This window comes from Corythoichthys intestinalis, chromosome 3, assembly GCF_030265065.1.
Source record: "Corythoichthys intestinalis isolate RoL2023-P3 chromosome 3, ASM3026506v1, whole genome shotgun sequence".
Lineage (NCBI taxonomy): Eukaryota > Metazoa > Chordata > Actinopteri > Syngnathiformes > Syngnathidae > Corythoichthys > Corythoichthys intestinalis.
In genome coordinates this window covers 23,429,551-23,448,924 of record NC_080397.1, presented here as the reverse complement: position 1 = coordinate 23,448,924, position 19,374 = coordinate 23,429,551, and the positions used below count along the sequence as shown (strand labels likewise).

Here is a 19,374-nt window from a genome sequence, read left to right as displayed (position 1 = left end):
ATAGAGTTGCTCCATGATATGAAGAGCCAGCTCATGGTTGCTTGGTGGACTCCATAACAGTCAGCAAGGTGTCGCTGCTTGGATCCCAAGGACAGGTAGTTCAAGAACATGAAGCACACATCAATGGGCAGGAGGGAATGGCCTCAGTTTGGGTACCTCTGAGCTAGCCTTGTACTTGCCATAGAGGGCAGAGCCTGTTCCATTAACGCTCAGAATCTTGTGAGTAGAAAAAACAAACAAAACATAAATTTGCTGATTTTGAAATTGACTGATCTAATGGAGAGGTTAACATTTAAAGGGACACTCCAGTGGAAGTCAATTGGTAAAAAAATATTTGATTGAGACATGCCACTTCATAATGCTCAAATCATGTTTCTTGATGAATTAATGAATTAACTGTACTCAAATGACCTCCATAGTCTACGCATCTTAAAACTATAGAAATAAATTTTAAAATTTGTTAAACAGCACTATTTTAAGTATAGTTGTCTGATAATGACTTTTTAACCGGTAACCGATACCCCGATATTGTCCAACTCCCAAAATCCAATATCAAACCGACAACCAGATATGTGGTCGTGGACTTAACATATTATGGCTAACTGTATTGTCATGTCCCACTGGATGCTCGAATAAAGTAACAACTTCAAGGCTTTCCAAATAAACATTCTGTGAAAAATAAGGGAACAATTTCAACTGAAGTTATGGAAAGAGTGCCTATATTGCTCCACAATATCAATAAGCATTACTGCTGTGATAAGCTGTGACCAGCCCTAGTACAAAGGCACATGGCTTCTACATTCACTTTGAAGGTAACATGCATATTGGCCAAAAAGCGATAATGAAAAACCGAAGTTGATATTATCCTGTATTATTTTAAAATTCTTTTATCTGCCTACCCAATAATATCGGACAAATCTAGTTTTAACCATTGTTTTTCCATCGACAATTTTAAACTCATTGGTTGCCATTGACGATGCTAGATGGGCGATCCATTTTGACTGAGAGGGGCGAATGAAGTGCAATTGTAAAAAGTCAGATTGCTCTTGATTGACCTCCCTGAATAAGTAAAGGTGAAATTAAATGATAGTCGACACTCAGCCTCATTCACTTCCCTTGATGGCGATGGACATCCAATCCATTTGATCTTGGAAGGTTCAAAGTGAATTGTTTCAGTGCCATTAACAGTGGTTGACATCCAGTCCCATTTTGACTGGGAGGGCAGCAGCCAATCTCAGGCAAATTGGATTGGACACAATTTGTCGGGAAAGACCGCAAAAGAGTTAATGTTGTTCATAGAGAGTTAATGGACAAAAGGAAGAGCCATACAAAAGCACAACTAAAACAATATAATGCAAAAAAAAATAAATTAGACAGGCTGTTTTTGGGTAAAAAAATAGCTTTTAATTGTGAGGAAGAAACTGAATGAAGACAATAATTTAAAAAAAAGCAGAAAAATACCTCAACTGTTGAAGTCATTTAAGGAGTTCATTGAAGGGAATACACAAACACAGGCATGGCGTGCCACATCCATATGGGTAGGCTAGTAACATTTGTACAGCATTGAATTGTCCTATGAAATGGTGACCATGTCAAAAAATGAAAATGACTTATTTTAGATGTAGAAAACGAATTTGGCACTCAAAGCTTTAAATTCATAGTATTTCCACCCAAAACAATGCATCGGGAAACGCACAATTTTAGCTCTCGGCTCTTTGGTTCTCGGGGATGTTTGTTCTGGCCGGCCAGCTATTAATTACTCTTTCCTTACTAATGTATTTATCTCAGGTTATTGTTGCTTTCTTTTTGTTCCTGAATTGTGTGTCGTCATCTCCTATTCATTAAGAGAATAAATGAAACTGTAAAAAGAGAACATTGACTATTTTCTTCTTCACTAATTATGATTTAATTTGATTATTAAGCCTTTTCTGTCACTTTTTCGATGGATTTATGTACAAATAATGTGCTATCATTCAAAAAAAAAAAAAAAAAAAAGAAGCTAGTGTGCTCCTAGTAAAATAAGTTAGGCTGATTTTCCAAACCCTTTTTCTTCTTACTTTTTTGGAACCCTGATAAAAGGACCCTACTTAATTTCTACACAATGTATATTTTATGTAGAAATGATCACTTCATTTTTCTTGTTTTAAGAGCAGTGGTGGAACACAATCTTGTTTTTTGAGATTGTCAGAGCACAACACATTCAAGAAATGTCCAAAATTGTTCAGCGTGTTTTTTTTTCTCTTTATGCGTAGGGCCCGTTTTTTTTTTTTTTTTTTTTAACATTAGGGGGAAAATTATATTTCTCTGTGTGACATTGCAGCAATGCTCAAATGGTAATATCAGAATAAATCCTCATAAAATACACGTTAATTAGCAGACAAAATTGTGTATTAGTTTTTGAGAATGACCTGGGGTACATAAAACATATACTGCGGTATGTGGAAAAATTAGCAGCAATGTTGGGGTACTTTAAAGGGAACCTTAAACTTAGATGTGTAGGCTCTAATAAGCCACAGTTGTTCTCTTTCACTAAAATATGTTATTAGAAACATAAAATATTGCCATTGATTAAAAAAAAATCTAATATTTAGCACATTTCGACCTACGGAAGGCGCCATGTTTTATACGCGCAATGGACGCTCGGGGTGATGACGTAGCTTGTCACTCACTAGACGAACACAACCGGTCTTCTGCAATTCCTTCTACGCGGCGAGGCGTCCAACACATGCGCACATCAGTTAAAAGCGGCGAGTACTTATTACTTGTGTTTTTATTAAGTCTTTCATTGTCTCGAAATCCTTTTTGCATGTTTCCCACTCATACTTTTAAGCATTGTGTTTTCTTGTGGGAGATTTAAAGAAGATTGTTGATCTGTTGACCACATTAGTCACGCAGCATATTTAAACCACCCTTATTTGGTATTGCTGCGTTTAAGTCTTTTCTTAAGGTATCTTTAGTATGTTCTGTCTGTATGCATCTAAACAAAACAAGCTGAAAGCACATGGTGGTACTTTGGATGTCAAATTCGCCTCTTGTAGACGTTTGGCCGGTGTAGCACATTTTGGCAGAACACAATTTTTTCTCCCCTCATCCCATCTCATCCTGTCTTTCTTGTTCATTTTGCGTTTACTGTTTCGTTTTGTGAAATAACGACAGTGCTGTCATGCTCATTAATATTCCTCTCGGGTTCAAATTGAAAGGGTTGAACAGATAACATGTTTATGTCGCTAGAGTCAAACTGTGGAAGCTCGGCAGCGTAACCGTATGATGTCACCGCCCTGCGATGTCAACAACAATGGGGACCTCCTAGTTAAACTAATTTTACAAATTATATAAAAACGAAAACCTCAAGAAGCGTTTTCATATCAAATTATTTTAATTGAAAATAATGTTCTTCTTTTAAGAACTACAAGTCTTTCTATCCATGGATCCCTTTAAAATCCTTATTCCACTTTGTGTATCCGCTTATGTGCAGTCAAGTTGGCCCTTTGAGCATATCTTTCACCGCACAGTGAGCAACGAAATGGTTTTTCCCCAGTGTGTGTTCTCATATGCGTTACTACACACGATTTAAAGGAGAATGATTTGTTGCACACCGAGCAAGAGTAAGGTTTTTCTCCCGAGTGTGTTCTCATGTGTGATACCATGTTTGGCTTTAGAATGAATCTTTTGCCACACACTGAGCAACAATAGGGTTTTTCTCCTGTGTGTATTCTAATGTGTGCTACCATACTCGAATTTTGAGTGAAAGTTTTACCACAAACAGAGCAAATGAAGGGTTTTTCTCCAGTGTGCGTTCTCATGTGTGCCACCAAACTTTCTTTATGAGTGAATGTTTTCTCACACAGAGAGCAAGTGAAAGGTTTTTCTCCTGTGTGTATTCTCATGTGCCGAACCATGTCAGACTTATTACTAAAGCCTTTCCTACAAACTGAGCATGTAAAGGGTTTTTCTCCCGTGTGCGTTCGCATGTGTCTTATCATCGGGCCATTTTTAGCAAACGATTTACCACAAACCGAGCATTTGAAACCCATCTTCTTCTCGGAGCCTTCTGATGGTTTGCTGTCACCCCCGCCGTCCACATTGTTCATGTCTTCAAGGTCATCGCTGTCTGACAGTGGCGCTATGAGTTTGTCAAGTGGTGTTCTTCCACGCTGTTCTTTGCTTGGGCTGTGATGAGCGAGCTGAGGTGACTCGGGCGCTTTGTCATCCTCACTCTTCACCGAGACGACCGTCAGAGGCAGTTTGATGATCTCAAGCTCCTCCCTTTCTTCCTTAACGTAAGAGGGCTCTGGATCCTCACCTTTTTCTATAATGTGAGCGTAGAGTGCACCCCCTTCCACCTGAAGGGGACGTTTTTCTTGGCATCTAATCAGCTGCTGCACATCTGTAAAACATGAGCAAAACAGACAATTTCAAAAATTGACAGAGTTGGGTCTTAGCTTATATATATGAATATCAAAATTAAATCGATGAAAGAACACGGCTATTTTACAGTGATACAGATGAGACGGGAGTGGTGAGCAAGTGTCCTATGACTGCATATATTGTCAATCCAAAAATGTCTTTACTTGAATCCTTCTCAGATATGCACCCAATCTGGTAAATAACGCTCATGTGTGAACTAAGCCTGTCGCAATATGCAATAATTCCATTTATCGCGCGCTATATAAAAATGAAGACGGTAATTTTCCCGCTGCGATTTATCGCCTCGCGTGCACGTGCGCGCACGCGTGCGTACGCACTTGCGGCAGATGTGTGGCAGACGTACTTGACAGCGCTGTTTAAAGTTCAGCTTCCTTGTTGCCAACTACGCAACATGCTGGGATGAGGACTCACTCTGTTTTATTGACTTCTGGGTATGTTCGTTTTATATATTTGAGTTTGAGTGACCGTCATTCAATGGAGGGAGGCAGGGCCGAGTGCACTGTCGGCGCACAGCAATGAGTGAGCGGAGTGAGGAAGAGGACGAACCAGTCAGCAAAATGTTTCTGGAGGTTGTTCCAACAAAGATGGCCAACAGAAAAAATCTACATGCTCATTTGAAACACTATCACCCTCTCCAGTTTTCACTGCTTAGTAGGAAAACTGTATCGCAACCAGCGGAGCCTCCTTGTCACGTTAATTGACAATTAGAGGTGTTCGCCTGATGTGAGAAATACAGATGACACCGCGCAAAATAGGGTCCCTCACGGAAAGTGAAATCTGCTACATTGCTGAAGAAATGAGACCGTTTAACCTCTGTTTAGTGTTATTTGATACCTTTTGGAGCTAAATTTTTGTTACTGCAACTTAATTAGTCTATTTTTCTCTGTTGTTGTTGAAGTGAAATTACTGTTACTGCAACTTTATACATATGTGCCTAAATGCTTCGGTTATTAAGTGCAATTTTATTTTTTCTCGAAAAAAGACATTTTATTTATTATGTGTTTCTGTGCGGTATTAATATCGTTGTGTTTTACATGAAAGAGGCATGGTCTATTGTTTTTAGGTGTGATTTCTTAAAAGGTATTTTTGAATTTAAAAGAAAACATTTATTGCGTTTAAATGGGTGTTGTTGGTCTATAAATATATACTGTATTCTCACTGCGTTATTGTAAATCGGTTAATTTGGGGGGGGGGGGGGGGGGCACAATAATATCGCATATCGCAATAATTTATGAGATAATTTATCGCCCACTAAAATTTGTTATCGCGACAGGCCTAGTGTGAACACAGTGTGCCAATTCAATTTACTTGGACATTAGAGATTTAGCGCCTAGCCAGTCCACCAAGTCACAATTTTGGATCATTTGCTGTAATGTTATGTTTGAATGCATCTAATAATTTATGGAGATAAAATAGTGCCAAAAGAAGTGAGGTTGTAAAATGAAAATTATACCTGTAAAATGACCAATTTTAACTAAAAAACATTTGTATTTCCAAATTTTGCGTTGTGTAATAAACATGAAAAAAACACGATGTAAAAAATAAATTTTACAAGTGTTTTTTTTTCCAATTACAAGTGATTTTTTTTGTTCTACAGGTTGTTTTTCTTCACTACGGGTTAAAAATTAGCAATTACAAGTGCACAAGTTTTGTCACATTCTTGTCGAGTTTTATGAGCCAAAAAAGATACTCGTAACCTAGTTTTAAAATAAAAACATACCTGTAAAATGACTAATTTTAACTTGTAAATAAAAAAAAAAACACAATGTAAAAAATAAATTCTACAAGTGTTTTTTTTCCAATTACAAGTGATTTTTTTGTTCTACGGGTGTTTTTTCTTAGCTACGGGTTAAAAATTACCAATTACAAGTGCACAAGTTTTGTCACATTCTTGTCGAGTTTTATGAGCCAAAAAAGATACTCGTAACCTAGTTTTAAAATAAAAACATACCTGTAAAATGACTAATTTTAACTTGTAAAACAAAAAAACAACAACTTGTATTTCCAAAATTTGCATTGTGAAATAAACATGAAAAAAAACACAATGTAAAAAATAAATTCTACAAGTGTTTTTTTTCCAATTACAAGTGATTTTTTTGTTCTACAGGTGTTTTTTCATCACTACGGGTTAAAAATTACCAATTACAAGTGCACAAGTTTTGTCACATTCTTGTCGAGTTTTATGGGCCAAAAAAGATACTCGTAACCTAGTTTTAAAATAAAAACATACCTGTAAAATGACTAATTTTAACTTGTAAAACAAAAAAACAACAACTTGTATTTCCAAAATTTGCATTGTGAAATAAACATGAAAAAAACACAATGTAAAAAATAAATTCTACAAGTGTTTTTTTTTCCAATTACAAGTGATTTTTTTGTTCTACAGGTGTTTTTTCATCACTACGGGTTAAAAATTACCAATTACAAGTGCACAAGTTTTGTCACATTCTTGTCGAGTTTTATGGGCCAAAAAAGATACTCGTAACCTAGTTTTAAAATAAAAACATACCTGTACATTTGACAAATTTTAACTTGTATAACAAACAAACAAAAAAATTGTATTTCCAAATTTTGCGTTGTGAAATAAACATGAAAAAAAAACACAATATAAAAAAAATTCTACAAGTGGTTTTTTTTTTCATTTACAAGTGATTTTTTTGTTCTACAGGTGTTTTTTCTTTGCTTACAACCTCGCGAGTTTTGTCTCCCCCTTGTCGCGTTTTCAGAGACAAAAGTCACTTGTAACCAAAGATGAAAAAATCTACTTGTACATCGAAATAATCTGTTGTAAAAAAACAAACACAAAAATATCATTCCAAGTCGTGGTCAAAAGAAGACGTTAAGAACACAATCTAGTAAATAGTTTTCCGGGTGTTTTTTCTTTAATGATCTACAAGTGTTTTCTGAGCATGTACAACTAAATTTCGGGGTAAGCATGTGAGCCAAAATTCTGACCAATCAGAACGGCTATTGTTCAGGAGGAGGGCGGGACACACCATTGCCGACCTGCTGGCTTCTGCTTGCTCTTCCATATGATGGCAGATGATAGAAATGGCGAAACACCTTAGGTAAGGAGTTTACTTTGTTTTCTCTTGGGTGTCATGTACTAAAAGGATTTTTCAAGCTAATGTAATCCCTATTTAAATATCAGTTGATTTTGCATTTAAAGAAGGGCACGAAAATCGATGTCGAGCCAGTTAGCCACGGTTAGCTATGTTGCCTTTGCATGGCCACGGACAGCAACTTGGTAAGGTCCTGAGTGACACGTACGCGAAGGATGGGAAGAAGTTGGAAAAACATTTGATAGAAAGTAGCTAACGACGACGCGTACCGTAACTAGCTAAGGTCTTTCACACACAGGTGTTCTACTGTTCTTCTGCATTCATTAATCATTGCCCGGCAAGTGTATTAGTTTGCTACTCAACAATGCAACTAAAGCAAAAAAAAAAAAAAAAAAATCATTGACAAAGAATAATTTCCTCCGTAAATATTAAACTAGAGATAATTATCGTTTTAATTTGATAGTATGTATACTATTTCTTTTTTTTTGTGCATGAGTGAACAGTACAGGGCATTAACGCTATTGGAACGGGGCGTCATTTCTTTATATACGGCAAGTCGGAATTGGCGAATTTGGTTTTATTTTTTTTGGCTTAAAATGGTAATATAATAGATCATTGTGCAATCATATTTCATATAGATGGCGTTGTGCTGAGAAAGTATAGCAAGCAAGACACGCAGGGCATGGTAAATTTTTTACATGGTAGAGATTGTAATATGTATATAAGTATTCAAAAATATAAACGTCCAAGAAAATACTCAGTTAGTACTTTGATCTTACAAATGTAATGCTTTATGTTACATATGCAACCATTTTGTTTTACTTTACATTTGGCAATCAGCTATTGCAAATTAAAATATTCTGAATTACAATACCTTGTTATACAGATGATTACCAAAACAACCATTGTATATATCATGTTGGGATAGTTTCATTTAAAGAAGAATATTTTTTTCCCCATATATTGCCATAGACTTCACCATCTCATAGTGAAGTCTATGATATTGCCTAGGTATGCGATCGGGTTTCAAAATCAGGTGAACTCACACTTGGGTGCAAAAATATGCGATTGAGACATCTCTAATTGTAACCTTGCAATTGAAAAGTTACCTTAAAATAGTTTCAATTTATATAATTTGTTCATTACCTTCGCAGATCCTCAAGACACATTGGAACAATTGATGAATTCTCAGTTGGCTGGGAGATTCCATTGGAAGACATGCAAGTGGAGATAGTTGAAGCAGAGCATCCCACATCTTCAACTCGCCTCCCTTGCCTACGATTGCCAAGTCACTACACTACTCAACTTGAGGACTTTAAACAGAGTTGGAAGTATTGCAGTGCATCGGTAGATTATCTATGTTGGAATTATAGCGTATTGTTTTTGTATAACTGAGTATTAAAGCTAAACAAAAGAGGAAAAAAATGCGACTACGAGATTTAAGTCGTAGTATTAGTACAAGAAAAAAAGTCATAACTAGGGCTGTCCCAAACGACTAATTTTCTCCCGATTAGTCAGCCGACTATTTTTACGATTAGTCGACTAATCAAATAATTAATTTTTTATTTATTTATTTTTTTAAACTAATTTAGCAATGAAATTTTTGTTGACGCTTATCAATTAAAAAAAAAAAACATATTGGAACACTCAAATCATTTATTAAAGTACAAATAAACACGTAAATAACAATAATAAATCACAAATAAACAATGAGTTCAAATGCTGATAGAATTAACTAGTGTAGCATCCCGACTGAAAAGATGGTCTCTTAAACTGATGGTTTACAACTTTTATTCCATCCTTGATGTAAACACACCGTAAGAGCTACGGCGCACACAAATGAAGCAACACAATTAGAAATTAACAAAAACTTTTCACATTTTTCCTTTTAAACCTTATTCATATATATCAATGAATTGCCTATATGAATTGCCTTTACCTTATTACCTTATCATTGACAATCTCTCCCTTGAGTGCAATCACTGTATATACTGTATATATTTATGACCTTTTAACCTTATATAATTTTCTATACCATAAAATAAACTATAACATGAAATAAACCTTTCAATTAGCATTAAGAACAATACTAATAGCACTTATAGGCCAATTGTCAATGAAACATTATTATTTAGTAAGGCGACAGCACCCTCTGGTGTACAAAAAATGAAAGAGAAAAAAAAAAAACCTTACAAACTGCGTGAAGGCGCTTGAGGTGTTTATTCACGGCCGACGTGCAGCTAAGCTTGGCACTGAAGAGACAGGACAGAAGAGTGTACTCTCCTTTGTTTCTTTGAAATAAGTCAATGTTTTGGACACTCTGGTGCGCTTTTTTTTGGCTTTGTGCCGCTTTCCCTGCTTGCAAACAGAGCATCCGACATTCTAACTTTCCACGCATATATATTTTTTAACCCTTCATTTACCGTCGACGGCATGTTGTGCTCGTCGACGGATTTACTTAATCGATGACGTCGACTAGTCGGGACAGCTCTAGTCATAACATTAGAAGAATAAAGTCATGTATTGCAATGTTAAGAGGATAATTTTGTGGTCCTATTTTTTTAAAAATTTGTTTGACCTGTCGTACTAGACCAGGGGTGCCCAAGTCCAGTCCTCGAGAGCCCCTATCCAGCTCGTTTTCCCATGTCTCCCTCCTTTAACACACCAAAATCAAATGATCAGCTCATCAGCAAGCTCTACAGGAGCCTGATAACAGTCCTGATTATTTGAGTCAGGTGTGTTGGAAGGAGACATGGAAAACAAGCTGGATAGGGGCTCTCGAGGACTGGACTTGGGCACCCCTGTACCAGACTGCTTTTGCTAGGGTGATGATCTTCTTCAAATGTTTGACAATGGTAAAACAGTAAATTTGTTACATGTTCCCTGTTCAATATGGAGGTCCAAAGCCACCAAAATTAAAATTTTTACCTTGATGCATTTCCATATATTTCATCTTTGAATCTTATGTTTCAATCATTCTCGTTTTCATATGCACTTTTATTTTTCCTTCATTTTTAATTTTTGCAGCTTTGGTCCTCCATAGTACAAATGTTCCAAGAATTGCTAATGAAAAATGTTGGTGAAATAAAATGTTCAAAAGGTACGTCATGTTTCCCCCAATTTAAAGGGCGTTTAATGAAATTATACATATTCAATGTACATGCATTACAGTGTGCACCAAGATTACTTAAATTTAGTGGGTCCAAAGCAGCAGCCAATCCAGCATGTTCTGCAGTCGTGAATTGGCATTCAATATGTGGTATGAAAATTCCAGAGTTTGGCTCACTTGTTTTCCCAGTCAATCCGGAATCTGTAGATCCTGTTACAATATAATGCACCAATTTGAGCAATAACACGAGGTAATACTGTATATGAGCATTGTGACATGGTTAAGTTGCAAGCAAAGTGCCAAAGACAGCCATGACAAAATTCAGTGCATAATCATGACAGTCATACAGTTTATACACAAAAGTTTAATATTTACCAAGGAAATTATTCTTTGTCAATGATTTATTTTGCTTTAGTTGCATTATTGAGTAGCAAACTAATACACTTGCCAGGCAATGTTTAATGAATGCAGAAGAACAGTAGAATACCTGTGTATGAAAAAGCTCAGCTAGTTACGGTACGCGTCGTCGTTAGCTACTTTCTATCAAAATGTTTTTCCAACTTCTTCCCATCCTTCGCGTACGTGTCACCCAGGACCTTACCAAGTTGCTGTCCGTGGCCATGCAAAGGCAACATAGCTAACCGTGGCTAACTGGCTCGACATCGATTTTCGTGCCCTTCTTTAAATGCAAAATCAACTGATATTTAAATAGGGATTACATTAGCTTGAAAAATCCTTTTAGTACATGACACCCAAGAGAAAACAAAGTAAACTCCTTACCTAAGGTGCTTCTCCATTTCTATCATCTGCCGTCATATGGAAGAGCAAGCAGAAGCCAGCAGGTCGGCAATGGTGTGTCCCGCCCTCCTCCTGAACAATAGCCGTTCTGATTGGTCAGAATTTTGGCTCACATGCTTACCCCGAAATTTAGTTGTACATGCTCAGAAAACACTTGTAGATCATTAAAGAAAAAACACCCGAAAAACAATTCACTAGATTGTGTTCTTAACGTCTTCTTTTGACCACGACTTGGAATGATATTTTTGTGTTTGTTTTTTACAACAGATTATTTCGATGTACAAGTAGATTTTTTCATCTTTGGTTACAAGTGACTTTTGTCTCTGAAAACGCGACAAGGGGGAGACAAAACTCGCGAGGTTGTAAGCAAAGAAAAAACACCTGTAGAACAAAAAAATCACTTGTAAATGAAAAAAAAAACACTTGTAGAACAAAAAAAAATCACTTGTAAATGAAAAAAAAAAAACACTTGTAGAATTTTTTTAATATTGTGTTTTTTTCATGTTTATTTCACAACGCAAGATTTGGAAATAGAAGTTTTTTTTTTGTTATACAAGTTAAAATTAGTCAAATGTACAGGTATGTTTTTATTTTAAAACTAGGTTACGAGTATCTTTTTTGGCCCATAAAACTCGACAAGAATGTGACAAAACTTGTGCACTTGTAATTGGTAATTTTTAACCCGTAGTGATGAAAAAACACCAGTAGAACAAAAAAATCACTTGTAATTGGAAAAAAAAACACTTGTAGAATTTATTTTTTACATTGTGTTTTTTTCATGTTTATTTCACAACGCAAATTTTGGAAATACAAGTTGTTGTTTTTTTGTTTTACAAGTTAAAATTAGTTATTTTACAGGTATGTTTTTATTTTAAAACTAGGTTACGAGTATCTTTTTTGGCTCATAAAACTCGACAAGAATGTGACAAAACTTGTGCACTTGTAATTGCTAATTTTTAACCCGTAGTGAAGAAAAACAACCAGTAGAACAAAAAAAAATCACTTGTAATTGGGGAAAAAAAACACTTGTAGAATTTATTTTTTACATCGTGTTTTTTTTCATGTTTATTACACAACGCAAAATTTGGAAATACAAGTGTTTTTTAGTTTAAATTGGTCATTTTACAGGTATAATTTTCATTTTACAACCTCACTTCTTTTGGCACTATTCTATCTCCATAATAATTCACCACTTCAGTGCTATTACGGAGCCACAGTTTACTACGCATTTGAGTACTTAAATTTCCTAATTTTCCTTCACCATAACATGGAGTAATAAAATTTGATTTTCGTAAGTATACAGATGGCCATCTAGATCCTACCGACGACTGTTTGTTGATTTTAGGCTTAGAATAGAGACTGATGACTTTTAAATGGGACGCCACGGAAGTCTATATGGCTACTCAGCCCCTGTATTGGTCAAGGACACTCGTAGAAAGGCTTGACATGCAGAGTCTGAATCAAATTAACACATCCCCGTCCAACTTGCATGACATGCAAGGTTGTGTTGGAGGGCAGCTAAAAAGACAGCTACAGAAAGTTCAACTTCTAAATCAAATTGAAAGCTCGCCAACGAGTAAACATTACAAACCCTGTTCGTGCTTCACCATCTGGGCAGCTTCGATTTGTCCTCGGTGGCGGTCGCTCTCCTCGTTTAACATCCTCGAACTGTCGTATCGCACATACAGTTACAGTAGATACGTTGCCACCGTTTACAGACCCAATATTTCCCTCTTCTTTTCTCTGCAACCGCCTATTTTCTTCTTCTTGTTCCATGCGTTGAATAGCAGCTTCGAGCCTTTATGGGACATTAGCGCCACTTGCAGTTATGGAGTGTGGCTCAAGGGCAAAAAAGGCATGTCTTTATTTTTCAGAACCTCAATGTTGCACACTCTCCTTCATTGGCGGAGTTTGACTTTTGTGGGCGTGGGGGAGGGGGCAATACATGTTGATGACCCCAAAATGCAGTGTCAGCAATAAAATGAATTTACTTTTTTTTTTTTTTTTTTTCTCTTTTCAGAATTGATTTTGGAGTAAGAATGGCAGATAGTGGGATTACGTACGAGCAAAAGAAAAAAAAAAAAAAACGGTTCTGAAAACATTTTGGAAATGTGTAAATAAATCTGAAGTTGCAAGACGCTTAATCGTGAGTTCCACAGAGATGCCCCAACAAGAGATAATTCAACTCAGTCACTGTGCCCTCGGAAAAAAATGGCCGAATAAGTCCCCTGGCTGAAAGTCCACACCAGACAGTGACTACAGGCAAATTAAAATGACGTTCCACTGTAAGAGGAGGATTTTCTTGTGCTCAGTAACTGCAGTTATGGATCTCTGTGAAACTCACGCGTAAAGCATCTTCCCACTTCAGTTTTATTTTCACATTTCCAGAATGTTTTCAGAACATTTTTTCTAATTTAAAAAGGATTAAGAACAGAACAACAATGAGAGGTTTCAGCATATCAGTTTGTGGAGTAAGGCTATGGAATGCTCTGAATGTAGAGTTAAAAGAATGTCAAAATATTTATCAATTCAAGGAAATGTTTAAACAGTCAATATTTCAGTGTTACATGTGTGAACCTGTGCAATGATGGTTTTGAAGTTTGTATTTATCTTTTTGTGTTTATTTACTTATTGATTATTTTGTTATATTGATATGCATGTACAGTTTAGAATTATATGGATGTAGGTCTTATGTATAAAATTCATTGTATTTTGAATGTGTAGGGGTGGGGACCTTTAAAGCTATGCTTCCTATCACTCCTTTTCAGATGTTTTTGTTATTTCAAATAATTTTTGTGTGGATTATTTTGTCTTAACACCTGAAATAAATCAATCAATCACTGTATAGGCTACATTATTTTGGGACACCCATCTATAAACAGATCTTGACACTGTTCATGTTCATGTTCAATCCTCGGTTCAAGCTCAGTTGTTGTTGAAGCTTTTGAAAGCTTAGGTTTAAAGAAATTCCAAATATCCATCTATCGTCCTCAGGCGTAGTTTTGGCTAAGCAAAGCAAAGGACCGTCCCTAAGGTGCTCGTCACATGATCTGTTCGAAAAATAAATTTTGACCCATTTTGAAATACATTTTAGGATTCTTCATAATATAATTATGAAGTCTATGGATTCTTGTTCATTTTATTCATTTTTGTTGTTGGTTTTATTGCTTTACAAATTGTATAGACAATTTTTTAACGACTAGGACTTTATTTTAAAGGGGAAGTTCAGAATTTTTACATTAGGCTGAATTTTCGAGGTAGCGGGGGTTTGATTAGTAGGTGGAATTGATATCAATAATTTCCATGCAGTTTGTCAAGTTATGCGTTAGTTTCAGGGCTCCAGAGTGGCTAGTGGTAGTCAATGGTGCCTGCTTACCATGCCAATAACAAACGATATTAACAGATCTAACATAGTAAAATAAATTCAAAATGCAGACCATTGTTCGAAACGCCCATGCGGCCAAAACAATGTCACACCAAACTGCTGCAATTCATTTCATTCTGCAGGATTATTTTTTTTAGTTGCATAATGTGAGTTACCGAAAGATGAGGTGTGGTTCGGCCACTCGTGCTCATTCTGCTACTAACAAATAACAAACAAACTGCACAGAATATATTAAAATCAACTCCACCAACTAGTTAAACTCCTGCTATCTCAAAGATTCAGTCTAAAGTGAAAAATTCTTAAATTCCCCTTAAAATTCATTTATAGAAAAGTCAACTACATGCAATGATATTTTTGACCAACGGGAGGGGGCACTGCCCCCTACCCCGCCTTAATCTCCGCCTATGCTCTCCTCCCCTACTTTACTTCACAACTTCACAACAGCACAAACCCGAGTCGTCTTTACAAATTTACTTCATTTTCCCATGAAACCGCTACGGAATTGTCATTTGTTGTACATTAATTCTTTCTTTTGGTCTCCACACCACTCGGAAATTTAGATTTACCCAGAAACAGTAGTCGGTACAGATAGCTTTTCCAAAGTTAGCACTAACTGTAAGTCTAGGGGGTAAAGTGGCCCGGAATGGCCCGGAACAAAAATTTTGGGCCGGAACGGGGGCGTAACGGTTCATTGATCCCGAAAATATGACGGCAAATTTGGGGCAACTCATAACCCTCTGTTAAAAAACACACTGCCAGGCTACCACACATGCATCACCAAGAAGAACATATTCTACTAACGTCAGATTTACTTACTGCGACAGAGTATTGGGCCAAATAAAGCGGGGTAAAAAAAAAAAAAAAGGGGGACTACGAGATTAAAGTCGTACTATTGCTACGAGAAAAAAAGCCGCGGTATTACATAGGGGTAATGTAGCTGTTAACCACTACGCACTTTACGTACATTAGCTGGGAGTTAAAACAAAGCATTAGATTAGATTAGATTAGATTAGATTAGAAATCATTCAATGGATAATAATTTGATGTAGATGAGCCAAAATATTAAGGATTTCCTTATTTGTAAAACCGATTCTAAAACACAAGATGCTTTCGATATTGTTGATTTTAACAGAGGCGGCAACAAGCTATGTAAAGTACATAGCATCTTACGCAGTTCTATTAGCCCAATGTAATAATACGGATTTTATTCTTGTGCTGTTAATTCGACATTTATTCTCGTAGAAATAGTTCAATGTATGTATGAGAATAAAAGTCGTAATGTTACGTAGGGCTAACGTAACTAAATAAGGGTATGATAAGAGTATGGGGACTTCCTAAGATTGATTAGACGTCCAATTGTGTGGCGTCCATTCATTCTTCAGTGAATTGCAATAAGTTTATCACAAGTTGAAAATAAAAATCATGAGACGGAGGTTAGTGTAACTAATGTTTTTGTTAACAGATTTTTTTTTAAAATCATTGAAAAAACCCCCACAATTTTGAATGAAAATTGGTTTCTCATGTATTCCTTGTGACAGTATGTGTAATGCAGTAGTGTAATGCATTATATTTTTTTCTGTTTGTGTTATCGGTATAACTATGCCAAAACCAATTTTCTCTGTATTTCAGTGGTTTTATATATACTTTATATATAATTCGGGCTCTGTGGCGACCTTTATATCAGGGAGTTATAAATATATATATTAGTATATGTATCTTTAAGAACTGCTTTTGAATGCATTTTATTGTAATACTTTTCAAGAATGAAATATTATGGTTGGTTTCGATTAACATTAAGACCTACTATGCTACATGTTTTTAAAATATTGGTTATGATGGTGGTACTTGGGGAACCAAGTATTTATTTTTAAATTTTTGTTACTGTAAAAACTATCTGTCCTAAGCATACAGAAGTAAATATTTATGATCACCAGTAATGTTATAACGCTCAAGACCCATCTTGACACCGCATATTGAAATTCTATGTCCTGTCTCGGTCTCAGACTGGCTGGCGAAGTGGTGTTGCGATTTTCTGTCAAGACCATCAGTGATCTCTTATTCTTAAGGTGATTTTAAAGGGCAACTGAAGACCTTTCCAGATTTTGGTGTAATTTTACGAATATAAACTTTGGACGAGTTCGTCAAAACAACCATGACATTATCAACACGTAATTGTAAGGATAATTTGCGTTTTTTTGTACTCCATTAATGGTCCCTTCGCAAACCCGGAAGTGTGACGTAGATTCCCCGACGCAACAGAGAAGACTATCCACAGCTAGCATAGCAGCAACAACGATGTCAGTGATATTTCCACCAAAGGTAACCATTCAGGATCGCTCTTTCGTGACGCTACCGATGGCAAAGGCTCCCAGGAAAGATGAACTACAATTAATCCCTACATGTTTGAACCTGAGCCGTCAGATGACGATGATTTGCTTGACACAGCAGATGTCATCATGATGCCAATTGACAGCTCGACACTTCAAGAACGGGAGAGTGAGTGGTAAGCCTAAGTCCAGCATCGTGATTTTTTTTATTTGAGAGAATGCGATTACATGGTTGTATATTTTTCTATGCTCTCCACATAGCTAAAACTGGATTAGGTGATGGGACAGCTCCTACCGATCTAAATATGGTAAAGCTAGCCCAAATGTGGCTAAATGAATGTTATGTTATTGATTTTTCAAAATAAATGACAAAACGATTTTATTTTCCAGGTGTTGCTGTTAACCGTCAAGTAATTACCCTACCAAGAGTATGCCTGTGTCGTCAGGAGATCCCAGACGTGAGAGCCAAACTTGAGGAGGCTGAAGCACTGACAGGGGCATGAATTACATTAAAAAAATAAAACCATAAATTGTAAACAACATTGACGTATTTTGTTGACTGTTTAATGTATTCTATTGGTATATAATATATTGTAATTATATTACATTCTGAAACACTATTCAATTGGCCACAATAATAAATGATACCAGATTTATGTTGAATCAGCATCAGCTTTCCCTGTCAGATTGTAACACAACATAGAAAGCTAAGTTATACCAAGCACACAATGGCACACATCAAAGAACATAAATTTAGTAAGCATGTTACGCCCCGGTCTAGGGGTTTCAGGACGCAACATTGGGTGTGCTCCTCCTGTCAAACCCTCACCCAGAAAAGCCAGTGAAAACGAAAAAAAAAGTCAAGAGCAGTTTCTTTATTTGGCTCAGAGGGAGACAGTCGCCAAAATAACAAACAAAACAATCTATGAAAACCCTGTCTTCCCTAACAAAACTAAAAAGGTCAAATTAAAGACATTTCCTTTACCTACCTCCTTGCAATAAAAACAGGAGAAAACTGTGCAAAACAAAAAGGCATCTCCCTCCTACATTACTGCTCAACTATTTACAATATGTACAAAGATTATTCGAACAGGAATCACTGCTGAACCGAACACACAAACTGGCGTTTCTGAATGCTGGTCTGGCTGGCGAGGAGGACGAGTGCTGGTGGCAGGCTTCTTAAATAGGCCAGGAAGTCCACACCTTGGCCAATGAGGGGTCACCAATCAGGAGTGGTTGAATCAGCAGCACCTGCACCTAATTCATTCAATTAGCCACCAAACTCACGCACACACACAGTGGAAAAAGCAGTAAAAGAACAATTGACCCACAGGGTCATAACACCCCACCACCTAAAAATCGGACATTTACCCCCCAGTGTAAATGTGCGATTCAGAGTTGCTCTAATGTAACTAGTGTTTTTAACCTTTCCAAAAAGTAACAAAATGGATGATGAACATTATAGTCATCTTACTGCAGGAATACGGCACCTGCGCCAAGGGCGCTGGCGTAGAGCTTTACTTTGAAGGGGCGAGCAAGTTTTATACAAACAAAAACAATGACACAAATTATGGGCGGCGCTTAGCTGATCTATGTCTACGGGTGGTGTCAGATTTTCATTAACAGAATGGGACTCAATAGGAACTAATTCTTTTCGGTTTGCCCTAGCACACAGATTTTTCTTTATCTTGGGAGAAGGGAAAACTTTACCACCGGCCAAATCATTTCCCAGGATCAAATCAACTCCATTAATTGGGAGCTGTGGTCTAATGGCAATTTCTACTCTGCCTTTCACAAAACAAGATTTCAAATTCACAAAATGTAAAGGTGCACGCACCTCACTCAATTTTACACCCAAAACTGAAACATTTGAGCCAGAATAGGACTCAGTTGAAAATGGGAGAACATCCCCGCGAATAAGTGATTGTTTTGCCCCAGTATCCCGCAAAATAGTGATAGCGACTGGCTTTGTGTTTTCTAATTTTACTGAACCTTTGGAGACAAAGGGCCGAAAACCTGCGTCAACCTGGTGTTTTGGTGTTGCTAGATTCATGCTAGCAGCAGATTTTCTGGTCTGAACTGATGCTATTGAGGATGGTGGTTTGGCGCTTTTAGATTCTTTTCTTTTCAAGATGGGGCAGGAGCCAATCAGGTGTCCTCGCTCATGGCAGTAAAAACATTCACGGGTTTCTGTAACTGACGAAACGGTGACAGGGTTACGGCGATAGGTTTTAGGGGATCGAGGTTTGTCAATGGTAGCTGAAT

At 36.7% G+C, this 19,374-nt stretch overlaps 1 protein-coding gene across 1 annotated transcript; it reads right to left on the bottom strand.

Annotated features, from left to right (window-relative positions):
* Positions 1-103: 103 nt before the first annotated feature.
* Positions 104-13,160, bottom strand: LOC130913498 (gastrula zinc finger protein XlCGF8.2DB-like). Its single transcript, XM_057832164.1, has 2 exons — positions 12,989-13,160; positions 104-4,387 (listed from the first exon to the last, which is right to left on the bottom strand). Exons 1-2 carry the CDS (start codon positions 13,056-13,058, stop codon positions 3,444-3,446), a joined length of 1,014 nt encoding a protein of 337 aa, XP_057688147.1. The 5' UTR covers positions 13,059-13,160; the 3' UTR covers positions 104-3,443.
* Between the last annotated feature and the right edge of the window lie 6,214 nt (positions 13,161-19,374).